Genomic DNA, 22,503 nt, shown 5'->3' on the forward strand with positions numbered 1-22,503 from the left:
GTGCATTCATAACAGTATGGAAAAGTAGCGCCATCTGCTGTCCATTTCTGTCATTACAGAGTACAATGAGTTGTAATGTGTTTACCACACATCCAATACAAAATCATTGGAAAACAGTTTATTAAAACAGTTATAGGTCAACAGTCTTGCGTTGTTTTAAGAATAATGCAAGGAAATAAGTAGTTAAATCAACTGTCGGGTTCGTCTACAATGGATATTGATCATAATGAAATCCATTTTTAACAGTATAGCTCATTATTTTACTTCATACAGTATTGAGATTACCATGCAACATATAGCTGATAGTAGGAAACAGTTCAATGTAAATGCACTGTATATTTACTGTAAAGATTCTCTCTAGCTGAAATGCCCCGAGGGTACCGACCTCAAGACCAAAGGAGAAGAGAGAGACTGAAGGAGAAGAGAAAGAGAGACAGAAGGAGAAGAGAAAGAGAGACAGAAGGAGAAGAGAAAGAAGACAGATGGAAACAGAGAAAGAAGGAGATAATTGACCTAAATTGTGGCATAAAGAAGGGCTATATATACAGTAGGAAGAAGGGCTCAATATATAGTAGGAAGAAGGGCTCTATATACAGCATATACAGCAGGGAACAGGGTACCATTTGGACATGGACATTCCTTGTACTGCAACATCTATGTCTTTGAGTCCATCCACGGGGACAGGGTAAGGGGTCTCAGACAGACGTCTCAGCGTGTGTTTGGTGGGCCTGGAGAAGGGCTGTGATGTCAACGTGGGACCCCTGCTGCGCTACAGACAGGGCCGTGCGACCACGCTGGAGGAGGTGGAGACGAAAAGAGGGGGACGAGGAAGAAAGAAGAGAAGATCAATACTTGAGGTATGCACTATAAATCATTGTGGGTATGCTAAGTCAGTATTTCCTAAACCTCTCCTTGAGTAACCCTAGCTATTCCACATTGGTATATTCCTGTATTAGCACACCTGATTCAACTACTGAAGTGCTTGATAAATCTGGTGTGCTAGTACTGAAATGGGTGGGAGTACTGCAGGAGAGGTTTGGCACACACTATACTTAAGTATGCAACCATGCTAAACGACAGTAATATTTTAAAAAACCTGAGAGAAAACGGTATAGTGCACATTCGCCAAGTGAATAAGAATTGATTGAATGAACACTTTGAGGATAGGCTGGAGTCAATTCAAAGCAGGAGGCCCTAAACTGAGAGAGCTTCGCTCTTATTCTCCACCAGTCTACGGGGAGAATTGGACAGCGTGGAGGATTTCCCTTTTATTTTTGCTCTCTTTCCCTACAGATTTAGCGGATTAGTGATTAGCTTGTCAAAGCCCGGTGAGGTTTGCCTCAACAATAGGCTTCATTAATCCACAGAGAGCTGAGTGCTAGCTCTATTATAGAACAGCCACGCTGTCACTCTCAGCTCAATGAGTCAAGGGCGCATCCTAAACTGCACCCTATTCCTCGTTTAGTCCACTTCTTTTGAGTAGGGCCCATAGAGAATAGGGTGCTATTTGGGACTCAGCCAATGTATTTGGGCTTTCGAATGCTTCCAATGGCCTAAGCTGCTCTTTCAGCAAAGTCGCTAATTCTAGTGAGAAAAGAGGACTGACATCCTGTTAACATTGAGTCTTCTAATGGCAATATAATTGACTTGAGATGGTTGATAATTCCCCCCAAGAGTGTAGTTTGTAGTCTTGTTCACTAGGTGGCGTAGGAGCAGGTTGTTAGATGTATTGTCGTCTCCTGAAGGTACCGTCGGCCTCATGGTGAAACCTGAGGCTTTCAGCGGGTGGGGGATTGTGTGTGTTCTGTAGTGTATCCATCCAGCACTCACCCTGTCAGTGACGCTGGTGTCACACTCGGCCGCTTGCAACAGCAGCCGGGCGATGTGTGTGTGGCCCCTCTCGCAGGCGCACACGAGGGCCGTGGCCCCCTGGCAGTCCTGGATGTTGGTGTCGGCCCCGCAGCGCAGCAGCAGACGCACCATCAGGCCCCGGCCATGTCTCACTGCTAGCATCAGAGCTGTTTGACCCCTCTGGAGGGAGAGAGACAGGCAGAGGGATGAGGAGGGCCAAGAGAGGAGAATTATCTCGGCATGCAGAGCTGAAACTGACTGGCCAGGAGGCAGTTTGGGCAAATCCCTCTTTAGTACAGAGGCTGGTCTTATAGGACAATATTGTGTAGTGTGTTTAAAATAGAGAGGCCCATGGGCCAGTTAAGACATGTAATTATGATTTCTGCGCAAAAAGACTCCATGGTATTCCCCTGTGGTTCAGTTGGTAGAGCATGGCGCTTAAAAACGCCAGGGTTGTGGGTTCGATTCCCGCGGGGGACCAGTATGAATTGCATGCTCTGCTAAAATACTCAAATGTCAATGTGTGAACCAGAAATACCCAGTGCTGATTTTTGGTCCTAGTCCGGCCATCAAAATAATTGGTGGGAGAAGAGAGACGTGCGGTGATGGAGAGAGGGCTGGATGGGGAAAGGGGCATGAGTTAGTGACTGAGATGGAAGGAAGAACAGGGTGAGACGACGTGAGGAGACCGAGGCTCTGTGTGTGAGAGGACAGAGGTCCAGGCAGCAAGGGAGAGGAGAGGACAGAGGTCCAGGCAGCAAGGGAGAGGAGAGGACAGAGAAACATAAGGTATTCCTTCTCCAGTACTGTAGCCTGGTTAAACCACACTATGACAGAAACATGAGGTATTCATTCTCCAGTACTGTAGCCTGGTTAAACCCCACTATGACAGAAACATGAGGTATTCATTCTCCAGTACTGTAGCCTGGTTAAACCCCACTATGACAGAAACATGAGGTATTCATTCTCCAGTACTGTAGCCTGGTTAAACCACACTATGACAGAAACATGAGGTATTCATTCTCCAGTACTGTAGCCTGGTTAAACCACACTATGACAGAAACATGAGGTATTCATTCTCCAGTACTGTAGCCTGGTTAAACCCCACTATGACAGAAACATGAGGTATTCATGCTCCAGTACTGTAGCCTGGTTAAACCACACTATGACAGAAACATGAGGTATTCATTCTCCAGTACTGTAGCCTGGTTAAACCCCACTATGACAGAAACATGAGGTATTCATTCTCCAGTACTGTAGCCTGGTTAAACCACACTATGACAGAAACATGAGGTATTCCTGCTCCAGTACTGTAGCCTGGTTAAACCCCACTATGACAGAAACATGAGGTATTCAATCTCCAGTACTGTAGCCTGGTTAAACCATACTATGACAGAAACATGAGGTGTTATTATTTATTAAAGCTATAATATTCTCTGTGGAAGAAGCCTGACACACCGTTGGCCTTTGGTGCAGATACATATAGTTTATAGCTATATGAAAATCTATTATTATTCTGAACAAATAATCACTACACAGGTCCAGTTTACTGTATATTGATGATCCATACACTACATGACCAAAACTATGTGGACACCTGCTCGTCCAACATCTTATTCCAAAATCATATCATGGGCATTAAGATGGAGTTGGTCCCCCCCTTTGCTGCTATAACAGCCTCCACTCTTCTGGGAAGGCTTTCTATTAGATGTTGGAACATTGCTGCAGGGATTTGCTTCCATTCAGCCACAAGAGCATTAGTGAGGTCGGGCACTGATGTTGGGCGATTAGGCCTAGCTCATAGTCTACATCCCAATTCATCCCAAAGGTGTTCGATGGGGTGGAGGTCAGAGCTCTGTGCAGGCTGGTGAAGTTCTTCCACACTGATCTCGACAAACCATTTCTATATGGACCGCACTTTGTGCATGGGGGCATTGTCATGCTGACACAGGAAACGGCCTTCCCCAAACTGTTGCCACAAAGTTGGAAGCACAGAATGGTCTAGATTGTCATTGTATGCTGTCGCGTTAAGATTTCCCTTCACTGGAACTAAGGGGCCTAACTCGAACCATGAAAAAAGCCCCAGACATTTATCCCTCATCCACCAAACTTTACAGTTGCCTCTATGCATTCGGGCAGGTAGCTTTCTCCTGGCATCCGCCAAACCCAGTTTTGTCCATCGGACTGCCAGTTGGTGAAGCGTGATTCATCACTCCAGAGAACGTGTTTCCACTGCTCAAGATTCCAATGGCGGCGAGCTTTACACCCCTCCAGCCGACGCTTGGCATTGTGCATAGTGATCTTAGGCTTGTGTGCGGCAGCTCGGCCATGAGCTGAGGAGAGACTGACTGCAACACTTATTCTTTTATAAGAAACATTAATGTGTTGAAAATCTCAAATTGTTTGCATAGTCAACTGACACATCGCTCTGACACTTGATTTGATTTGACACACACACTTACCCCACCATGTCACAAGGGGTCTTTTCACAGTCCCCAAATCCAGAACAAATTCAAGAAAACGTACAGTATTATATAGAGCCATTATTGCATGGAACTTCGTTCCATCTCATATTGCTCAAATAAACAGCAAACCTGGTTCAAAAAACAGATAGAGCAACACCTCACGGCACAACGCCTCTCCACTATTTGACCTAGATAGTTTGTGTATGTATTGATATGTAGGCTACATGTGCCTTTATAACAATGAAAGTGATGTAGTTCTTTCCTTGAGCTGTTGTCTGTTAATGTTCTGTATTATGTCATTCTGTATTATGTTTCATGTTTTGTGTGGACCCCAGGAAGATGTGTCCACATACTTTTGTATATATAGTGTATGTAACTCTGAAATATCCACTATGGATTTTGTATCCATTCTTGTCTATTGCTTTGGAATACTGAGATGCTTGGTCCTACAGTACAATATGTACCATATAACAGTGTTAGTATGAGGTGTGTATTTGGTGTCTACAGAGGCAGTGACAGTGACCTGGCTGGCTTGAGCATTGACGTCCCCCAGCTCCATGAGCCTGCCGACCACCTCCATGTCCCCAGAGCTGTCCGGGGCCGTCAGGGACGCCAGCATCACCGCTGTGTACCCCGCCTTGTTCTGAAGGTCCACCTCACAAACACCTTCAGAGGGAACACACGCCCATTTAAAAACGCGTATTGGACCTTCATGTCAACTTGTGTTTTTGTAGTATTGTTTCAAGAGAGACAATAGATACAATGTAGAACCATGTAGATACAATGTGGAACCATGTAGATACAATGTGGAACCATGTAGATACACTGTGGAACCATGTAGATACACTGTGGAACCATGTAGATACACTGTGGAACCATGTAGATACAATGTGGAACCATGTAGATACACTGTGGAACCATGTAGATACACTGTGGAACCATGTAGATACACTGTGGAACCATGTAGATACACTGTGGAACCATGTAGATACACTGTGGAACCATGTAGATGCACTGTGGAACCATGTAGATGCACTGTGGAACCATGTAGATGCACTGTGGAACCATATTAGATACACTGTGGAACCATATACACTACCATTCAAAAGTTTGGAGTCATTTAGAAATGTCCTTGTTTTGAAAGAAAAGCACCTTTTTTTTGTCCATTTAAAATAACATAAAATTGATCAGAAATACAGTGTAGACATTGTTAATGTTGCAAATGACTATTGTAGCTGGAAACGGCAGATTTTTAAAAACTTTTTATGGCTGCAGGGGCAGTATTGAGTAGCTTGGATGAAAGGTGCACAGAGGTGCCCATAGTAAACTACCTGCTCCTCAGTCCCAGTTGCTAATATATGCATATTATTATTCATATTGGATAGAAAACACTCTGAAGTTTCTAAAACTATTTGAATGATGTCTGTGAGTATAACATAACTCATATGGCAGGCAAAAACCTGAGAAAAAATCCAAACAGGAAGTGGGAATTCTGAGGTTGGTCGATTTTCAACACAGCCCCTACAGAACACACAGTGGGATATGGATGAGTTTTCACTTCCTACGGCTTCCACTAGATGTCAACAGTCTGTAGAACCTTGTCTGATGCCTCTACTGTGTAATGGGGCCGAAGGAGACAGGAAATAGTCAGGTCTACCATGACCTGGCCATGCTCTGACCATGCGCGTTCACATGAGAGGGAGCTCTGTTCCATCGCACATCTGAAGTCAATGAAATTCTCCGGTTGGAGCGTTACTGAAGATTTATGTTAAAAACATTCTAAAGATTGATTCAATACATCGTTTGACATGTTTCTACTGACTGTTACGGAACTTTTTGACATTTCGTCAGCTTTTAGTGAACGCGCTTTCTGACTTTGCATTTGTTTACCAAACACGCTAACAAAAATAGCTATTTGGACATAAATGATGGACATGACCGAACAAAACTAACATTTCTTGTGGAAGTGGGAGTCCTTGGAGTGCATTCCGGCGAAGATCAGCAAAGGTAAGTGAAGATTTATAATGCTTTTTATGAGTTTTGTTGACTGCACAATTTGGCGGGGAACTGTATGGCTTCCTTTTGTGGCTGAACGCTGTTCTCAAATTATTGAATATTGTGCTTTTGCCGTAAAGCTTTTTGAAATCTGACACAGCGGTTGCATTAAGAACAAGTGTATCTTTAATTCTATGTAAAACATGTATCTTTCATCAAAGTTTATGATGAGTATTTATGTTATTTGACGTGTCTCTCTGCAATTTCTCCGGATATTTTGGAGGCATTTCTGAATATGTCGCCAATGTAAACTGAGGTTTTTGGATTTAAATATGAGCTTTATCGAACAAAACATATATGTATTGTGTAAAATGAAGTCCTATGAGTGTCATCTGATGAAGATCATCAAAGGTTAGTGATTAATTTTATCTCTATTCCTGCTTTTTGTGAATCCTGTCTTTGGCTGGAAAAATGGCTGTGTTTTTCTGTGATTTTGCGGTGACCTAACAATCGTTTGTGGTGCTTTCGCTGTAAAGCCTATTTGAAATCGGCCACTTTGGTGGGATTAACAACAAGATGACCTTTAAAATGGTATAAGATACATGTATGTTTGAGGAATTTGAATTATGAGATTTCTGTTGTTTGAATTTGGCGCCCTGCACTTTCACTGGCTGTTATCATATCATCCCGTTAACGGGATTGCAGCCATAAGAAATTAATGGAATATCTACATAGGCGTACAGAGGCCCATTATCAGCGACCACCACTCGTGTGTTCCAATGGCACGTTGTGTTAGCTAACACAACGTGCCATTGGAACACAGGAGTGATGGTTGCTGATAATTACGGACCAAAAAAATTGCTTTTCTTTCAAAAACAAGGACATTTCTAAGTGACCCCAAACTTTTGAACGGTAGATACACTGTGGAACCATGTAGATATCCCATACAGTGAGTTCTTATATACACTTACTGTCCTACCTTCAACATTCTCATAATGGTGTAATCACACACACAAACACACAAACACATACACAGTGGAACCTACCTGTGTCCAGTAGCAGGCTGACAATGGGATAGTTGATGTGAGACACGCTGTAGTGCAGCACTGTGTTGCCGTTGTCATCTGCCATGTTAACTAAGAAGGGGAGGAGCGACGGCGTGGCCGTCCTCACCTCTCTGAGGTACACAGACACCGTATTGGCCAGAGAGTCCTCCTCAGCCGCCACCCGGAACCAATGCTGGAACAGCACCACCAGGCCACGCCTCTGGGGAACAGACGATAACCGGGGAGTGTTAGTTCGGGGCTGGGACAAAAGCCTGCACACACTGTGGCCCACCTGGACTGGAGTTGCCCTGCCATAGACGCTGATCTAAGATCAGTTTCCTGTTTCCCCCCCCAAATGGAGGATAAACTGGTCCTATCTGAGGACTTCTATCCATAATCCTTGGATATTTTAGGGAGAAAATGCGTACAGCACATAGACATGTCAACGACGCTAACAGCAGATATACATGTTAACGACGCTAACAGCAGATAGACATGTTAACGAAGCTGACAGCAGAGAGACATGTTAACGACGCTAACAGCAGATAGACATGTCAACGACGCTAACAGCAGATATACATGTTAACGACGCTAACAGCAGATAGACATGTTAACGAAGCTGACAGCAGAGAGACATGTTAACGACGCTAACAGCAGATAGACATGTTAACGACGCTAACAGCAGATAGACATGTCAACGACGCTAACAGCAGATAGACATGTCAACGACGCTAACAGCAGATAGACATGTTAACGACGCTAACAGCAGATAGACATGTTAACGACGCTAACAGCAGATAGACATGTTAACGACGCTAACAGCAGATAGACATGTTAACGACGCTAACAGCAGATAGACATGTTAACGACGCTAACAGCAGATAGACATGTCAACGACGCTAACAGCAGATAGACATGTCAACGACGCTAACAGCAGATAGACATGTTAACGACGCTAACAGCAGATAGACATGTTAACGACGCTAACAGCAGATATACAGGTAACTGCCAAAATAATGGAAACACTTCAGTAAATGAGGGATACAAAGTATATTGAAAGCAGGTGCTTCCACACAGGTGTGGTTCTTGAGTTAATTAGGCAATTAACATCCCATCATGCTTAGGGTCATGTATAAAAATGCTGGGCAGGCCATTATTTTGGCTACCATGGCTATGCCCCCAAAGGATGACAACACCACCATCCACAGGGCACGAGTGGTCACTGAATGATCTGAAGAGCATGAAAACGGTGTAAGCCATATGCCATGGCCGTCTCAGTCACCAGATCTCAACCCAATTGAACACAGTCAACAAAACCACCAACAAAACACCAAATTATGTATTTCCTGGTGGAAGACTGGTGTCAGATCCCTCCAGTAGAGTTCCAGACACCTGTAGAATCTATACCAATAGAGTTCCAGACATCTGTAGAATCTATACCAATAGAGTTCCAGACACCTGTAGAATCTATACCAATAGTTCCAGACACCTGTAGAATCTATACCAATAGAGTTCCAAACACCTGTAGAATCTATACCAATAGAGTTCCAGACACCTGTAGAATCTATACCAATAGAGTTCCAGACACCTGTAGAATCTATACCAATAGAGTTCCAGACACCTGTAGAATCTATACCAATAGAGTTCCAGACACCTGTAGAATCTATACCAATAGAGTACCAGACACCTGTAGAATCTATACCAATAGAGTTCCAGACACCTGTACAATCTATACCAATAGAGTTCCAGACACCTGTAGAATCTATACCAGTAGAGTTCCAGACACCTGTAGAATCTATACCAATAGAGTTCCAGACACCTGTAGAATCTATACCAATAGAGTTCCAGACACCTGTAGAATCTATACCAATAGTTCCAGACACCTGTAGAATCTATACCAATAGAGTTCCAGACACCTGTAGAATCTATACCAATAGAGTTCCAGACACCTGTAGAATCTATACCAATAGAGTTCCAGACACCTGTAGAATCTATACCAATAGAGTTCCAGACACCTGTAGAATCTATACCAATAGAGTTCCAGACACCTGTAGAATCTATACCAATAGAGTTCCAGACACCTGTAGAATCTATACCAATAGAGTTCCAGACACCTGTAGAATCTATACCAATAGAGTTCCAGACACCTGTAGAATCTATACCAATAGAGTTCCAGACACCTGTAGAATCTATACCAATAGAGTTCCAGACACCTGTAGAATCTATACCAATAGAGTTCCAGACACCTGTAGAATCTATACCAATAGAGTTCCAGACACCTGTAGAATCTATACCAATAGAGTTCCAGACACCTGTAGAATCTATACCAATAGAGTTCCAGACACCTGTAGAATCTATACCAATAGAGTTCCAGACACCTGTAGAATCTATACCAATAGAGTTCCAGACACCTGTAGAATCTATACCAATAGAGTTCCAGACACCTGTAGAATCTATACCAATAGAGTTCCAGACACCTGTAGAATCTATGTCAGGGTTCACTGAAGCTGTTCTGGCTCGTGGTGGTCCTACTAAGACACTTTATGTTGGTGTTTCCGTTATTTTGGCAATTACCTGTACATTTTAATGATGCTAATGAAAGTATTGAGGTGTATAACTATGCTCCTCTTCATTAAATGAAAAATGACACAAATGATTTCATCTTTAACACACTGTGTTTTGGTAGGGCCTGCCTTATCTGTGTTGACAGCCATTCATGTTGAATAAGGCTTGTGTAATTAGGTTGTGCCTATGTCTAAGTGTATTTCTGTACCATGCATACCATGTCATCATTGGGGTTATCCATGTTATCCATGTGATCGTTGACGAAATGGCATGCTGCTATGAACTCCCCTTCTACAGCCTCCCTATGAGGACACAGAATCATCAGTCCAATTCATATACTCTCACTAACGTCAATACGTTACAATAAAGATCGTCATGACACTATTCAAAATTAAAAAATGTATATGCCAAAACAACTGGCCAATCATCAAATTGTATAATTCATGAACGAAATACAATATACTCAGTTCCCCTCACCTGTCTTGTTTGGGATCTGTGTTTGGATCTGGTTCTGCTTCCATGGGTTCCTCTGGTGTTGTGTCCGTCTTGTTATGTTCCTCTGGTTCTGCAGCTTCCACATCCCCACCACTATCTGTCTGTTCGTCTGGTTCTGCAGTTTGAGTAGTCTGGTCCATCGGATCGGTTCCTTCCATTATCTCTTGACCTGGGCTTGGGTCTCCCTCTTTCTGGTCTCCGTGGTTGGAACCCCCATGGTCTGCACGTTTCTCTGCCATCTCCCCAGGGGGGAGTTGTCCTTCTGGTTGTTGCTGTAGGGCTGACATGTCCTCCTTTGCATGGCTCTTACGGTCCAAATCCTCATTTGGTGTTGTTTCAAAGCTAAATACATATCAGCAGGAACCAATGTGTATTAGAAATTATATTATACTATTAGAAAAAAAGGGTTACAAAATGGTTATTCAGCTGTACCCATATGAGAACCGTTTTTGGGTTCCATTTAGAACCCTCTGTGGAACCAAAAAAGGGTTCTTCAAAGGGTTCTCCTATGGGGACAGCCAAAGAACCCTTTTAAGTTCTAGATAGCACCTTGTTTCTAAGCGTGTACAGCCATCCTGACAATCTAGCCATGTACAGTGCCTTCAGAAAGTACTCATACCCCTTGACTTATTTCATATTTTTTGGTTACAGCCTGAATTCAAAATGGTTTAAATATATATTTTTCTTACCCATAATGACAAAGTCATTTTTGCAAATGTATTGCAAATGAAATACAGAAATATCTAATTTACGTAAGTATTCACACCTCTGAGTCAATACATGTTAGAATCATCTTTGGCAGCGATTACAGCTGTGAGTGTTTCTGGGTAAATCTCTAAGAGCTTTCCAAATTGTACAATATTTGCACATTATTCTTTTTAAAATTATTTTAGCTCTGTCAAGTTGGTTGTTGATCATCGCTAGAAAGCCATTTTCAAGTCTTTGCCATAGATTTTCAAGCCAATTTAAGTCAAAACTGTAACTACGCAACTCAGGAACATTCATTGTCATCTTGGTAAGCAACTCCAGTGTACACTGAGTGGACAAAACATTACGAACACCTGCTCTTTCCATGACATAGACTGACCAGGTGAATCCAGGTGAAAGCTATGATCCCTTATTGATGCCACTTGTTAAATCCACTTCAATCAGTATAGATGAAGGGGAGGAGACAGGTTAAAGAAGGATTTTTAAGCCTTGAGACAATTGAGACATGGATTGTGTATGTGTGCCATTCAGAGGGTGAATGGGCAAGACAAAAGATTTAAGTGCCTTTGAACGGGATAGTAAGTGTAAGTAGGTATCAGGCACGTCGGTTTGAGTGTGTCAAGAACTGCAACACTGCCTGGTTTTTCACGCCCAACAGTTTCCTGTGTTTATCAAGAATGGTCCACCACCCATAGGACATCCAGCTAGCTTGACACAACTGTGTGAAGCATTGGAGTGAATGTGGGCCAGCATTGCTGTGGAATGCTTTCGACATCTTGTAGAGTTCATTCCCGACGAATTGAGGCTGTTCTGATGGCAACTCAATATTAGGAAGTTTTTCCTAATGTTTTGTACACTCAGTGTATATTTGGCATTAGGTTTAGGTTATTGTCCTGCTGAAAGGTGAATTTGTCTCCCAGTGTCTGTTGGAAAGCAGACTAAACCAGGTTTTCCTCTAGGATTTTGCCTGTGCTTAGCTCTATTCCGTTTCTTTTTATCCTAAAACAAGTCCCTAGTCCTTGCCGATGACAAGCATGCCCATAACATGATGCATCCACCATCATGCTTGAAAATATGAAGTGGTACTCAGTGATGTGTTGTGTTGGATTTGCCCCAAACATAACACTGTGTATTCAGGACATAAAGTTACTTTCTTTGTCACATTTTTTGCAGTTTTACTTTAGTGCTTTATTGCAAACAGGATGCATGTTTTGGAATATGTTGTATTCTGTACAGGTTTCCATCTTTTCACTCTGTCAATTAGGTTAGTATTGTGGAGTAACTACAATGTTGTTGATCCATCCTCAGTTTTCTCCTATCACAGCCAATAAACTCTGTAACTGTTTTAAAGTCACCATTGGTGTCATGGTAAAATCCCTGAGCGGTTTCCTTCCTCTCCAGCAACTGAGTTAGGAAGGACGCCTGTATCTTTGTAGTGACTGGGTGTATTGAAACACCATCCGAAGTGTAATTAATAATTTCACCATACCTAAAGGGATATTCAATGTCTGCTTTTTTATGTTTTACCCATCGAACCAATGGGTGCCCTTCTTTGTGAGGCATTGGAAAACCTCCCTGGTCTTTGTGGTTGAATCTGTGTTTGAAATTCACTCCTCGACTTAGGAACCTTACAATTATCTGTAAGTGTGGATACAGAGATGAGGTAGTCATTCAAAAATCATGTTAAACACTATTATTGCACACAGAGTGAGTCCATGCAACTTATTATGTGACTTGTTAAGCACATTTCTACTATTAAACTTTAGGCTTGCCATAACAAAGGGCTTGAATACTTATTGACTTAAAACATTTCATCTTTTCATTTTTAATTAGTTTGTGAACATTTCTAAAAACATAATTCCACTTTGACATTATGGGGTATTGTGTGTAGGCCAGTGACACATAATCTCAATTGAATCTATTTTAAATTCAGGCTGTAACACAACAAAATGTGAAAAAGTCAAGGGGTGTGAATACTTTCTGAAGGCCCTGTACAAGGGGTTTTCAGAGCTAAACGCAGACTGTACCAAACTCGAGTTTCTGCACAGTGAGATCTTTAGCCATAAAATGGTCATAAATTCAGAGGGTGATGCTCAAGTTAGTTATTTGTTAACAACATAAAGGAGACTAGTGTCTTACCCTCCGTTCACACCAACAAAGTGGAGGTTCTTTGACATCCGAGCACTCCCATTTCTCTTCATGGTGGATTTTGGGACTGGGAGAGAAAACGCCAAGATTAGGATTGCAAAGATACTGGTAAAAGCTATGGTAATCTATAGGAACTCTGGTAATTTATACTTGAATAACTTGAAACAAATATATTCATATCTATTATTCATATTGCCAATGAGTTTCTAGTGCAGAGGTTCCCAAGCAAGGGCACTAGGACCCCTGGGGGTACCTGGTCTATCCACAGGGGGTACTTGAGAACACTCATTAGACCATAGGCCTACTGGTAAAATGTACACGAGGGGGTACTTCAGGGGTACTCCGGGCAGAGCAAAATTCAGTTGGTGGTACAGCAGCCAAAAAAGGTTGGGAACCACTGCTCTGGTGAATAGGCCATAGAATTCAAGAGAAAATAGCCTACTTAAATGAACAAAAAGCATCTAATGAACAATGGCATTATTTTCCATTAACTATGAAACTCTTCCAACTAATGACTTCTTTCACATCTACCACCAGTTTGGCGCCAAAGCATTTACAACAAAGACATATTGACCTGCTAATACAAAAACAGTATAAAGGATATTTCATGCTGAAAGTCTCATATTAAACACCCTATGGTATTTACAAAGTTGATGGTTTATATTCATATTTAATATGTGATAAGACCACAAAGAGGACCAGAGATAATTACAGACTCGTGTGATAAGACCACACAGAGGGACAGAGATAATTACAGACTCATGTGATAAGACCACACAGAGGGACAGAGATAATTACAGACTCATGTGATAAGGCCACACAGAGGGACAGGGATAATTACAGACTCATGTGATAAGACCACACAGAGGGACAGAGATAATTACAGACTCATGTGATAAGACCACACAGAGGGACAGAGATAATTACAGACTCATGTGATAAGGCCACACAGAGGGCCAGAGATAATTACAGACTCATGTGATAAGACCACACAGAGGGACATGTTAAATTACAGACTCATGTGATAAGACCACACAGAGGGACAGGGATAATTACAGACTCATGTGATAATCTAAAGTACTCAAAAAAAGGCCACTAGATAAAACTCCTAAAATACCTTGAAAGTTACCACAATTCTGGTTGTTTACTGGTAAACTTCAGAAGTTTCCAGTAATATACCCTCCCTTTGCAACCCTGGATGAGACGAAAGCATTTGTTTTAAGGCGTAGGAGCTGTTAAATCACACGGTCCCACTTTGAATACAGCAACGGCTAAACAAACAACAACAACTAAAGGGTTGGTGAAGCTCGAACCCCTTTATAAAAAATACATCATTGTAAATGCTTTGCAAATGATTGTCGTTTCAGGTGGGACCAACCACACACAGTGTGACATGGTAATAGACAGTCCTTAAACAGACTACATTATACATGGTTGGTAGCCTAATAACAATGGAACTCTATGTGGGAAGTTTGATAATTACATATAAACTGTATTTATGTTAATTTCTTTGCTTTAATAAGACACATGAGTCTGGTGAGTTGTGTCCTCAGCAGCATTGACTTGTCTTTAGCACGAGAACAAAATCATTTCCCTGTAATTATGACCAAAGTGCTAGTATAAAGGTAGAGAAGGGAAGTACTTGTAGGGACTGTAATCATTCCAATATGGCAAAATCAAAAATCTATCATGAATAAAGCCAGAACAACTATAGCCATTCATGTACACCGCATGGTCAATGGTGGCTCTCAATGTGAGAGAGGCAATGAAAGTTGTCTGTAAGTAGTCTCTGACATGGGAATGGGATTTGTGTGCAGTAAACTCCTGTCATTGACTCATAAATCTGACATAATCTTTCATGCTAGATGGAGAAATAGCTCAAAGCTATGAGTTAAATGTGCTGACGTGACGTGAATGGGGTTTCAAAACCATTGGGAATCGATTGCGTTACATTATGACTGTGCTTTGAAATTCAAATGAGTTCGAAAATGTCTGATTTATGAAAGACAAAAGAGCTCTGTTCTATAAAATAAACATTGGATTTCAATTTGCTTTATAAGGAACCTGAGAAAATGATTACTTCTTCCAAATAACTTTTCTTTTTATATTTAATTGAAAATATTTATTATCAATGTAGACTGTCGATTGTTTTCCAGGTTCCCAGTCCTAGATCAAGTCTTCTCCTGGAATAGAAAGCACTTTCAATGGAGATTCTTCATTGAGCATACTTTTTAGTCCAGCAATAGGCTTAATCTGTGTTCTGGAAATCAACCTGAAAGATCTGTGAAAATAGGCTATACCTCCTTGAGAAACCTCTCCGTCACTGGATCCATGGTTGTAGTAGGAGGAAAGAGTATGAACCAGACTCATCATCTCCTCCTGTAGTGAATTGACCTTGGGGTCTGGGTGCTCCAGGGCCTTGCCCCCCTCTGGTGCTGTCCCCCCACACAGACACTCCCACTGCTGTTCCAGGAGACACTGGATCCTCCTTATGTGGAGGGCTGCCACAGCTTGATCCATGCTCCCTGGGGGGGCTTCCTCCTGGGGCATGTGCTCCATGGGTACTGCTAGGCCTGGTTCTCTGACGGAGCAATGGACCACCGTTTTTGAACTGTGTTGACCAGCTCCAAGACTGTTCGCTTGGGCCTCCATCATGAAAGAGCTAGCTGAAACCCAGACTTGATCATCTTCTAGGTCCTCAATCTGAGTGCCAGGGTTTTGTCTATTTGTTCTAATGGTCACTGTATTTGTCGACAAAGCTTCTCCTACATTCAAACTTTCTCGAATGGATGTACCATGCACACCTGCTAAGACCCACCTAGAAGAATTCTCAGTCTGTTTTTCATCTTGCTCCACAGGGACTCTTTCTGCTCTCCCCCAGTCCCCAGTGTTCGTGATCAGCTGGCACATCCTCTCATCGTTCCTCCGGCCCTCCTCCTGATGTTCTCTCAGTAGCACGGTAGCCTTCTGGAGGTCCAGGCTGCTCTCATGAAGCCTCTGCTCCAGCATGGCCACTTTGGCCTGCAGAGACGTCACTGTGAGAAGCTCATCCAGGTCTGTGCTTGTCCTCCACTCGTGTGTCTGGTTAGAGTCATCATCGGTGATGTCATTGTTGGCGAGGAAGAGATTACTCTCTTTCCTGGGTCTTTTGAGGTCAGAGGTCACGTAAGAATGGTCTTTGGCCCTGTTGGAGAAGGTTCGGGATGCGGGTTTGGGGTTCAGTCCAAGACGGAGCATCTCCCTCTCCTCCTGCAGGATGTAGATCTGTGCCTTGAGGTCTGGGATGACACGGACCTCCTCCTCCAGCTTGCCCATGTGCTCCAGGGCTTCATTGAGACGGCGGAGGGTTCCAGAAAAATCCTGTTTGGACGGACAGTTTGACAAGCGGTCCAGGGAGTAGAGGATGTCTTCCTTGGAAGTGTCCCTTCCTCCGAGACGGTCTCTGGAGCTTCGGAGACTGGCCGGGTCCTCAGTTGACTCTGAACCTTTCCTTAGCAGGACGGTAAGAGGCAGGCTGGAGGCCCGCAGGAGATTGGGCCTGATGTGCTCCCCCAAGGGCTGCTCATCAAAGGCCCTGATACTGGCTTCCATCTCTGCCACAGACTTGTATCCTCCAGGGGAGGCTGGCGATCTGCCATCATAAGCCCAAAAGCCATAGCCTTGGTGGGGGTCGGGGAGGCGAGACCTGGAGGCCAGAGCTCCAGTGGAGCCCCAGGGGCTAGACTGGTAGCCATGCCCAGAGAGGTTGAGGTTCCTGGGGAGAGTGCTGGGCCTCTGCCCCCTGCTCCGGCGCTGGATGGGGACTCTCTTTATGGTGTGGCCCTTCTCGATGTCGTCCACGTACTTGAGGAAGTCCAGGTCCAGGCGGAAGCCATAGGGCGTCTCCACCGAGTACGGAGGAGGCTTCCCCTTCACTCTATTCTCTGGGGCTTTGGGCCCATTTCCTACAAAAGGGTTGCAGAGTTTCTTGTTATCATAACATTGATTCATAATAAGCACTACAGTGTGTGGAGCATAAATGTGTTAAGGAATTATCTAACAAACATTTTGTTCCATATAACTATCAAAAAGGTAGCCAATTTTCATTGATACATTTGATATATTTGTAAAGCTGTTACCATTTTGTTTGTCCGTCATTGTCAGGCTTCAGCTGTGAGCGTTGTGTTTTAGCACATTAGATGTCTGTTGGTAGTCTGAGTGCCAGTCAGTTTCTGCTCGCTTGCCAACTTCTACTGGCGTTGAGACTCTTTTCTCGTGATGGTCAGCAACTTGACTGCCTGGCAAGAGACAGCAAGCAGGGGACAGCAAGCAGGGGACAGAGGAGGAGGGGGAGAGCATTTGTAGATTATTGTTGTTAATGTCTCTGTTCTGTGTTGTAATCTCTGTTCTGTGTGTTCTAATGTCTCTGTTCTGTGTGTTCTAATGTCTCTGTTCTGTGTGTTCTACTGTCTCTGTTCTGTGTGTTCTACTGTCTCTGTTCTGTGTGTTCTACTGTCTCTGTTCTGTGTGTTCTACTGTCTCTGTTCTGTGTGTTCTACTGTCTCTGTTCTGTGTGTTCTAATCTCTGTTCTGTGTGTTCTAATGTCTGTTCTGTGTGTTCTAATCTCTGTTCTGTGTGTTCTAATGTCTCTGTTCTGTGTGTTCTACTGTCTCTGTTCTGTGTGTTCTACTGTCTCTGTTCTGTGTGTTCTAATGTCTCTGTTCTGTGTGTTCTACTGTCTCTGTTCTGTGTGTTCTACTGTCTCTGTTCTGTGTGTTCTACTGTCTCTGTTCTGTGTGTTCTACTGTCTCTGTTCTGTGTGTTCTACTGTCTCTGTTCTGTGTGTTCTAATCTCTGTTCTGTGTGTTATAATGTCTGTTCTGTGTGTTCTAATCTCTGTTCTGTGTGTTCTAATGTCTCTGTTCTGTGTGTTCTAATGTCTCTGTTCTGTGTGTTCTAATGTCTCTGTTCTGTGTGTTCTAATGTCTGTTCTGTGTGTTCTAATCTCTGTTCTGTGTGTTCTAATGTCTCTGTTCTGTGTGTTCTAATGTCTCTGTTCTGTGTGTTCTAATGTATCTGTTCTGTGTGTTCTAATGTATCTGTTCTGTGTGTTCTAATGTCTCTGTTCTGTGTGTTCTAATGTCTCTGTTCTGTGTGTTCTAATGTCTCTTTTCTGTGTGTTCTAATCTCTGTTCTGTGTGTTCTAATGTCTCTGTTCTGTGTGTTCTAATGTCTCTGTTCTGTGTGTTCTAATGTCTCTGTTCTGTGTGTTCTAATGTCTCTGTTCTGTGTGTTCTAATGTCTCTGTTCTGTGTGTTCTAATGTCTCTGTTCTGTGTGTTCTAATGTCTGTTCTGTGTGTTCTAATGTCTGTTCTGTGTGTTCTAATGTCTGTTCTGTGTGTTCTAATGTCTGTTCTGTGTGTTCTAATGTCTCTGTTCTGTGTGTTCTAATGTCTGTTCTGTGTGTTGTAATGTCTGTTCTGTGTGTTCTAATGTCTCTGTTCTGTGTGTTCTAATGTCTGTTCTGTGTGTTCTAATGTCTGTTCTGTGTGTTCTAATGTCTGTTCTGTGTGTTCTAATGTCTCTGTTCTGTGTGTTCTAATGTCTGTTCTGTGTGTTCTAATGTCTCTGTTCTGTGTGTTCTAATGTCTGTTCTGTGTGTTCTAATGTCTCTGTTCTGTGTGTTCTAATGCCTCTGTTCTGTATTTATCAAACGGTTCTGCACCTGGAGAATGTAAAACACTGTTATTTTCACCATGATTTTCTTTTTACCATTTTGAAAAAATAAGGAAATTCGACACGGTAATTGATATTTACAAAAGTGGTTATTACGTAACCTTCTGTTCACATAACCTTTTGTATCATTGTAATTCATATTGAATGCACTACAGCCTACATTTTTGGAACTGGTGGACTTGTGGTTTCCAAATGAGGACTCGCCCTGGATTTTCGAGTGGACAACTCATCACGAACTTGTGGCAGTAACATTGATGTCTCACTCACTCACTCACTCACTCACTCACTCACTCACTCACTCACTCCTTCACTCACTCCTTCACTCACTCCTTCACTCACTCCTTCACTCACTCACTCACTCACTCAATCACTCACCTGCTTCATCCATACATCAGAATTAACCCTACTGATTTGCGTAGAACAGTGGAAGGCCTGATGTTCCCTTGATTATATCAGCCTTGGCATTTCTAACACACAGGAACATTATTTTCCCTGAGGCCCCCATTATTAGCCAGATATTGGACCAGCCCATCTGGTATTTTCCCGAAATGCCAAATGGCCAGTCCGCCCCTGATTATAGACCTTCAGTCCAAATACAGATCTCAAAATAACTCCTAGACGGTTGTGACCAATAGCCAGGGAACCCAATACACTCCTACATTTAAAAATGTCTCTCCTACTCTCTCGGCCTCCCTCTTTTCTTCCAGTGCTTTCTCTCTGTTTCTCTTCCTCAGTATATTTCTCTCCTGTTATCTCACCTCTCTTCTCTCCTTCAACTCTCTTTACTTATTATACATTCTCCCCTCTTGTCCTCCCGCCATCTTGTCTAGACTATCCTGACCAGCCATATCTACCCATCTCACTCTTCTTTCAGTCTCTTCCCAAGCTTCCTCCTTCCTTCCCCTCTATAACTCAAAACCCTCCTCTCTCTCCTGACCCCTCAGTGGGTAGGTGTTAGACTCTAAACCCCCCTCTCTCTCCTGTCCCCTCAGTGGGTAGGTGTTAGACTCTAAACCCCCCTCTCTCTCCTGACCCCTCAGTGGGTAGGTGTTAGACTCTAAACCCCCCTCTCTCTCCTGTCCCCTCAGTGGGTAGGTGTTAGACTCTAAACCCCCCTCTCTCCTGACCCCTCAGTGGGTAGGTGTTAGACTCTAAACCCCCCTCTCTCTCCTGACCCCTCAGTGGGTAGGTGTTAGACTCTAAACCCCCCTCTCTCTCCTGTCCCCTCAGTGGGTAGGTGTTAGACTCTAAACCCCCCTCTCTCTCCTGACCCCTCAGTGGGTAGGTGTTAGACTCTAAACCCCCCTCTCTCTCCTGTCCCCTCAGTGGGTAGGTGTTAGACTCTAAACCCCCCTCTCTCTCCTGTCCCCTCAGTTGGTAGGTGTTACACTCTAAACCCCCCTCTCTCCTGACCCCTCAGTGGGTAGGTGTTAGACTCTAAACCCCCCTCTCTCTCCTGACCCCTCAGTGGGTAGGTGTTAGACTCTAAACCCCCCTCTCTCTCCTGACCCCTCAGTGGGTAGGTGTTAGACTCTAAACCCCCCTCTCTCCTGACCCCTAAGTGGGTAGGTGTTAGACTCTAAACCCCCCCTCTCTCTCCTGACCCCTCAGTGGGTAGGTGTTAGACTCTAAACCCCCCTCTCTTGACCCCTCAGTGGGTAGGTGTTAGACCCTAAACCCTCCTCTCTCTCCTGACCCCTCAGTGGGTAGGTGTTAGACTCTAAACCCCCCTCTCTCCTGACCCCTCAGTGGGTAGGTGTTAGACCCTAAACCCTCCTCTCTCTCCTGACCCCTCAGTGGGTAGGTGTTAGACTCTAAACCCCCCTCTCTCTCCTGTCCCCTCAGTGGGTAGGTGTTAGACTCTAAACCCCCCCTCTCTCTCCTGTCCCCTCAGTGGGTAGGTGTTAGACTCTAAACCCCCCTCTCTCTCCTGTCCCCTCAGTGGGTAGGTGTTAGACTCTAAACCCCCCTCTCTCTCCTGACCCCTCAGTGGGTAGGTGTTAGACTCTAAACCCCCCTCTCTCTCCTGACCCCTCAGTGGGTAGGTGTTAGACTCTAAACCCCCCTCTCTCTCCAGACCCCTCAGTGGGTAGGTGTTAGACCCTAAACCACCCTCTCTCTCCTGTCCCCTCAGTGGGTAGGTGTTAGACTCTAAACCCTCCTCTCTCTCCTGTCCCCTCAGTGGGTAGGTGTTAGACTCTAAACCCCCCTCTCTCTCCTGACCCCTCAGTGGGTAGGTGTTAGACTCTAAACCCCCCTCTCTCTCCTGACCCCTCAGTGGGTAGGTGTTAGACTCTAAACCCTCCTCTCTCTCCTGTCCCCTCAGTGGGTAGGTGTTAGACTCTAAACCCCCCTCTCTCTCCTGACCCCTCAGTGGGTAGGTGTTAGACTCTAAACCCCCCTCTCTCTCCTGTCCCCTCAGTGGGTAGGTGTTAGACTCTAAACTCCCCTCTCTCTCCTGACCCCTCAGTGGGTAGGTGTTAGACTCTAAACCCCCCTCTCTCTCCTGTCCCCTCAGTGGGTAGGTGTTAGACCCTAAACCCCCCTCTCTCTCCTGACCCCTCAGTAGGTAGGTGTTAGACTCTAAACCCCCCTCTCTCTCCTGTCCCCTCAGTGGGTAGGTGTTAGATTCTAAACCCCCCTCTCTCTCCTGTCCCCTCAGTGGGTAGGTGTTAGATTCTAAACCCCCCTCTCTCTCCTGTCCCCTCAGTGGGTAGGTGTTAGACTCTAAACCCCCCTCTCTCCTGACCCCTCAGTGGGTAGGTGTTAGACTCTAAACCCCCCTCTCTCCTGACCCCTCAGTGGGTAGGTGTTAGACTCTAAACCCCCCTCTCTCCTGACCCCTCAGTGGGTAGGTGTTAGACTCTAAACCCCTCTCTCTCTCCTGACCCCTCAGTGGGTAGGTGTTAGACTCTAAACCCCCCTCTCTCCTGACCCCTCAGTGGGTAGGTGTTAGACTCTAAACCCCCCTCTCTCTCCTGACCCCTCAGTGGGTAGGTGTTAGACTCTAAACCCCCCTCTCTCTCCTGTCCCCTCAGTTGGTAGGTGTTACACTCTAAACACCCCTCTCTCTCCTGTCCCCTCAGTGGGTAGGTGTTAGACTCTAAACCGCCCTCTCTCTCCTGACCCCTCAGTGGGTAGGTGTTAGACTCTAAACCCCCCTCTCTCTCCTGTCCCCTCAGTGGGTAGGTGTTAGACTCTAAACCCCCCTCTCTCTCCTGTCCCCTCAGTTGGTAGGTGTTACACTCTAAACCCCCCTCTCTCCTGACCCCTCAGTGGGTAGGTGTTAGACTCTAAACCCCCCTCTCTCTCCTGACCCCTCAGTGGGTAGGTGTTAGACTCTAAACCCCCCTCTCTCTCCTGTCCCCTCAGTGGGTAGGTGTTAGACTCTAAACCCCCCTCTCTCCTGACCCCTAAGTGGGTAGGTGTTAGACTCTAAACCCCCCCTCTCTCTCCTGACCCCTCAGTGGGTAGGTGTTAGACTCTAAACCCCCCTCTCTCCTGACCCCTCAG

The 22,503-nt window shown here is 44.3% G+C and overlaps 1 protein-coding gene across 1 annotated transcript in view; it reads right to left on the minus strand.

Moving 5' to 3' along the window:
- Window positions 1-603: 603 nt before the first annotated feature.
- LOC129823728 (KN motif and ankyrin repeat domain-containing protein 2-like) overlaps window positions 604-22,503 on the minus strand; it is a 44,351-nt gene continuing 22,451 nt past the window's right edge. The window contains exons 2-10 of the mRNA XM_055882679.1: window positions 17,392-17,550; window positions 15,574-17,217; window positions 13,265-13,340; window positions 10,400-10,759; window positions 10,140-10,224; window positions 7,358-7,577; window positions 4,840-4,982; window positions 1,831-2,031; window positions 604-794 (exon numbers count right to left, since the gene is read on the minus strand). Of these exons, the coding sequence (XP_055738654.1) occupies window positions 696-794; window positions 1,831-2,031; window positions 4,840-4,982; window positions 7,358-7,577; window positions 10,140-10,224; window positions 10,400-10,759; window positions 13,265-13,340; window positions 15,574-17,217; window positions 17,392-17,410 (2,847 nt within the window). The 5' untranslated portion in view covers window positions 17,411-17,550 and the 3' untranslated portion in view covers window positions 604-695. The remainder of the gene's footprint in view (window positions 795-1,830; window positions 2,032-4,839; window positions 4,983-7,357; window positions 7,578-10,139; window positions 10,225-10,399; window positions 10,760-13,264; window positions 13,341-15,573; window positions 17,218-17,391; window positions 17,551-22,503) is intronic.

The sequence above is a fragment of the Salvelinus fontinalis genome, chromosome 26, assembly GCF_029448725.1.
Source record: "Salvelinus fontinalis isolate EN_2023a chromosome 26, ASM2944872v1, whole genome shotgun sequence".
Taxonomy (NCBI): Eukaryota; Metazoa; Chordata; class Actinopteri; order Salmoniformes; family Salmonidae; genus Salvelinus; species Salvelinus fontinalis.